The sequence below is a fragment of the Priapulus caudatus genome, unplaced genomic scaffold (assembly GCF_000485595.1).
Source record: "Priapulus caudatus unplaced genomic scaffold, Priapulus_caudatus-5.0.1 Scaffold0, whole genome shotgun sequence".
NCBI classification, from domain to species: Eukaryota; Metazoa; Priapulida; class Priapulimorpha; order Priapulimorphida; family Priapulidae; genus Priapulus; species Priapulus caudatus.
Window position 1 is genome coordinate 56,955 of NW_014577061.1, and position 4,139 is coordinate 61,093.

At 51.0% G+C, this 4,139-nt stretch overlaps 1 protein-coding gene and 1 long non-coding RNA gene across 2 annotated transcripts in view; both read right to left on the reverse strand.

Moving 5' to 3' along the window:
- Positions 1-1,487, reverse strand: part of LOC106807684 — a 25,183-nt gene extending 23,696 nt beyond the window's left edge. Inside the window, exon 1 of the long non-coding RNA XR_001393698.1 lies at positions 1,404-1,487. This is a non-coding gene — a long non-coding RNA (uncharacterized LOC106807684). The remainder of the gene's footprint in view (positions 1-1,403) is intronic.
- A 40-nt stretch (positions 1,488-1,527) lies between these two features.
- The window catches only part of LOC106813159 (DNA mismatch repair protein Msh6-like), a 5,550-nt gene continuing 2,938 nt past the window's right edge, over positions 1,528-4,139 (reverse strand). Inside the window, exon 2 of the mRNA XM_014820798.1 lies at positions 1,528-3,016. Coding sequence (XP_014676284.1) covers positions 1,528-2,955 — 1,428 coding nt within the window. The 5' untranslated portion in view covers positions 2,956-3,016. The remainder of the gene's footprint in view (positions 3,017-4,139) is intronic.

Consider the following 4,139-nt stretch of genomic DNA (forward strand, 5'->3'; position numbering starts at 1 on the left):
TATATATATAGTACTATATATATTTAGAAAGAGAGAGAGAGGGGGGGAGACAGATAGATAGATAGATATTATATATATAATGTGTTGTAGATAATATTATTATATATAAGGAGAGAGAGAGAGAGAGAAGAGCGAGAGGGGGGGGGGAGAGCAAGATAGATGGATAGATATTATATATATATTGGTTGTGTGTGTAGATATATAATTACTATATATATATAATATATATATATAAAGAGAGAGAGAGAGAGGGGGGACAGATAGATGGATAGAAATTATATATAATGTGTGTGTGTGTAGATATATATAGATATATATAGAGAGAGAGAGAGAGCGTAGAGGGGGGAGAAAAGATAGATGGATCGATTTATAATATATATATGTGTGTGTGTAGATATATATATATATATATATAATATATATATATATAAAGAGAGACGAGAGCGAAGAGCGAGGGGGGAACAGATAGATAGATAGAAGATATTATAATATATATGTGTTGTGTATGATTATATATATATATATATATATACTATATATATATATATATACAGTAGAGAGAGAGAGAGAGAGACGAGAGAGAGAGAGAGAGAGAGAGAGAGAGAGAGAGAGAGAGAGAGAGAGAGACAGAGAAAAGAAGAAGAGCAGAGAGAGAGAGACAGAGACATCCCCGGTAGGCGCGAGAGAGAGAGAGAGAGAGACAGAGAGAACAGAGAGAGACGTGAGAGATGAGAGAGAGAGAGAGACAGAGAGAGAGAGAGAAGAGAGGAGAGAGACAGTAGAGAGACAGGGCGAGGAGACAGAGAGAGAAGAGGGAGAGAGAGAGAGCAGAGAGCAGGTAGAGAGGAGAAAGAAAAGAGACGAGAGAGAGAGAGAGAGAGAGAGAGGGAGAAGAGAGAGAGAGAGTGAGAGAAAGGGGGAGAAGAGAGCGAGAGGAGAGAGAGAGAGACAGAGAGAAAGAGAGAGCGAGAGAGAGAGAGAGAGAGAGAGAGAGAGAGAGGGGGGGGGAGATAGATAGATAGATATGATAGATATTCAAGCAGGACGCAGACCGCTCATGAGATGCTCCATGTCAGCATTCCTGCTGGCGTCCCTCGCTGTCGTCTGTGTCTAGCGTGACTTGAACTCTATGTATGTGTGTGTGTGTGTGTGTTGTGGTGTGTTGTGTGTGTGCGTGCGTGGCGTCGTGCGTGCGCGAGCGCGCGTGTGTGTGTGTGCTGTGGCGTGCGTGGTGTGTTGTTTGAGTGCGATTCGTGGTATGTGGTCTGCAGGGCAGCGCATCTATAACCATAATGTTCCCATGTTCCTTATATAGCCAGTAGTAATCAGTTATACATATATAGTACCATATATATCACTATATACATATATACATATATATATATATTATATATATATATTACCTTCCTGCGTCGCGGCTTCCCCTCCATCTGTATCGTCTTCGTGCACATGTCGACGCAATCTCCGAAAGACAGCTCCTCTTCACCTCCCCCTCCTCCCTGCCTCCTCCCCCTCCCCTCCTCCTCGCTACACCTCGCTCCTGTCCTCCTCCTCCCTCTCCTGCCTGCCGCGGACCACCCACCTCCTCTCGAGGTCAGAAAGCTTGGAGAGCGCCATGATGTAGCAGGCAGCTATACGCAGGATGGCGAGCTTCGATAGTTTTTGGTTGTAGGAGAAAGAGGGAACTGCGCGCCGGAGCGACTCGAAGGCAGCCGATATCGTATGCACGCGGGAGCGTTCGCGCGCGTTAGCTTCCACGCGTCTGTCTCTACTCATGTTCTTATAGTTCCGCTGCTTCGGCCGCTGTTGCTGATGGTGATGGCGTCGATGTTGCCGACGGTTCTCCGTTTCGTCGTCGTCGTCGTCGTCGTCGTCGTCGTCATCGTCGTCGTCGTCGTCGTCGTCGTCGCTAGCGTGAAGGAAGTGGTCGTCGGCAGGGTTGTCATCGTCGTCGTCGTCGTCGTCGCTCGGAGCCCGCCGTCGGCTGGAGGCGTACGTGGCGACGTGCTTCCCCCGTTTCTTGTCGGCTGTCGGCTCTGGAAGTCTAACGGACGTCGGCAGCAACGTCGCCGTCGTCGTCGTCGTCGTCGTCGTCGGCGCGCGACTGGAATTTGCCGACGTGTGTAGTCCGACGACGACGCAGTTCGTACCGACGTCGTCTTGCTGCATCAGCAGCCTCGATTTCGGCACCGTCGGTATTCGGATTACTTCTGGCGGCGGCACGCCCACGCTCCCTTCGCAGCTGCGGCCGCTGCTGCTGCGGCCGCCGTAGTCACTGTCGGTCTCGCTGTGACTTGACGAATGCAGTCGACATTGCGACGCGTGGTACGGCCGACCGCCGACGGACGACGACGTCATCTTCGCGTCGTCGTCGGCATCGTCATCATCGTCGTCGTCGTCGTCGCCGGCGGCGGCGGCGGCGTCGCGGACTCGTTTTACTGGCAGCTTACGCGGGTCGGACGACTTGCGTTTGTTTCGCCGCGGCGACGTCTGTTGATCCGTCGTCGCCGACGCATGGAATCCGTCGCCGTCCGACGTCGTTGGCGACGTTCCTGCCGCTGTTCCGGCGCTGTCGTCGCTCGGCTTCCGGTCGTCGGCAACGCACCAGAATCGCCGCGGTTGTGGTGGCCATGTTGATTTGTCTTCCTTGGCGGAGCTGCTGGGCGGTTCCACTTTGATCTCTCGGTGGCCGACGGCGGTCGTGAGCGGGAGCGTCTGCGCATGCGCGTTTCTAGACGTCGTTCGCGAGCGTCTCGCCAACGACTTGTCGGTCGCCGCCATCTTGCGTTCTTTGGTGGCCGCTATCTTGGGGTCGACGCTGATGATCGCCATATTGGAGTCCTTGGCGACCACCATCTTTGGGTCGGTGGCACTCGCATCTTTGCCTATCAATGCGGCGACGCGAAAACCGACGCCTGGCTCGGCGCAGCGACGCGACAGCGTCTTTGACGTCATGCCGACCTTGGTGTGACGTCACAGATCACCGATTTGCTCGAACGGCGACCGGGCCGACATCCTAGAAAAGGCGGGAAAAACAAACGCATTTTGCTTAACTCGTCAGCGTCTCGGCACTATCACGTAGACACTAAAGATATATATATATATATATATATATATATATACTATATATATATATATATTATATATATATTTACACATTACGTTATAAAAAAACGTATGTAAAAAAATGCGTGTAAAAAAAGAACTCGCCATCGCATCGCGCAAAAAAAAAATCAAAAAAAACAACGCGAAACAGCGAGGAGGCGCGCGGCCACCTGTTCGGCGGAGACCCCTTCCCCCCACGCTTATCAATATACGCGTTTTCCTGAGAGAGATAGACCGTCGGAGATGCGGTCAGAGATGCGCGAACGTGAATCCGACGCAGCGAACGAGCAGGACGGGTGCGGTGCTTACTGCCAACACAAAGACGCCCGTGCAAACCCAGAAGCAATTGAATGCGACGCGCGTGCCATGGACAGCTAACAGACGTGCAAGTTGTCGTTACCCAAGCGTGTAGCAAGGCAAGTAGTAGCAGGCAGGGACAGCAGCAGCAGCAGTAGTAGTAGTAGTAGCATAAAAGTAGAAGACATAAGTAAGTAGTAGTAGTAGTAGTAAGTTGTAGATAGCAGCAGCAGCAGTAGGCAGCAGTAGCAGCAGTAGACACAGAGTAAGCACTGGTAAAAGATGGAGATTGATAGTAGAAGCACGAGAGTACGTTTCTCTGCTGCCTTCAACCTGGTAGCGAGAGATGATTATAATTAATGGCCTGTCTAGCTGTCCGTCCGTATTATCTCTCTCCCTCCATCCCCTCCCCCCCCTCTCTATCCATCTCTCTCTAAACAATACTCTCTCTCTCTCTCTTTCTCTCTCTGGCGCGCCCCCCCTCTTTCTCTATCTACTCGCTCTATGTCGCTCTTCTCTCTCTCTCTCTCGTCTCTCTCGTCTCCTCTGATTCTCTCTCAGTCTCTTCAGTCTTCTCGTCGTATCTCTCTCTCTCTCGTTTCTCTGCTCTCTTCTCTCTGCTTGCCTCTCTCTCATCACACACGCTTCCTCTCTCTCCGTCATCATCCCGGACTTTCATCTCTCCAATCTCTCCTTCTCTCGTCTCTCTCTATCCTGTCCGTTCCTCTCCGTTCTCT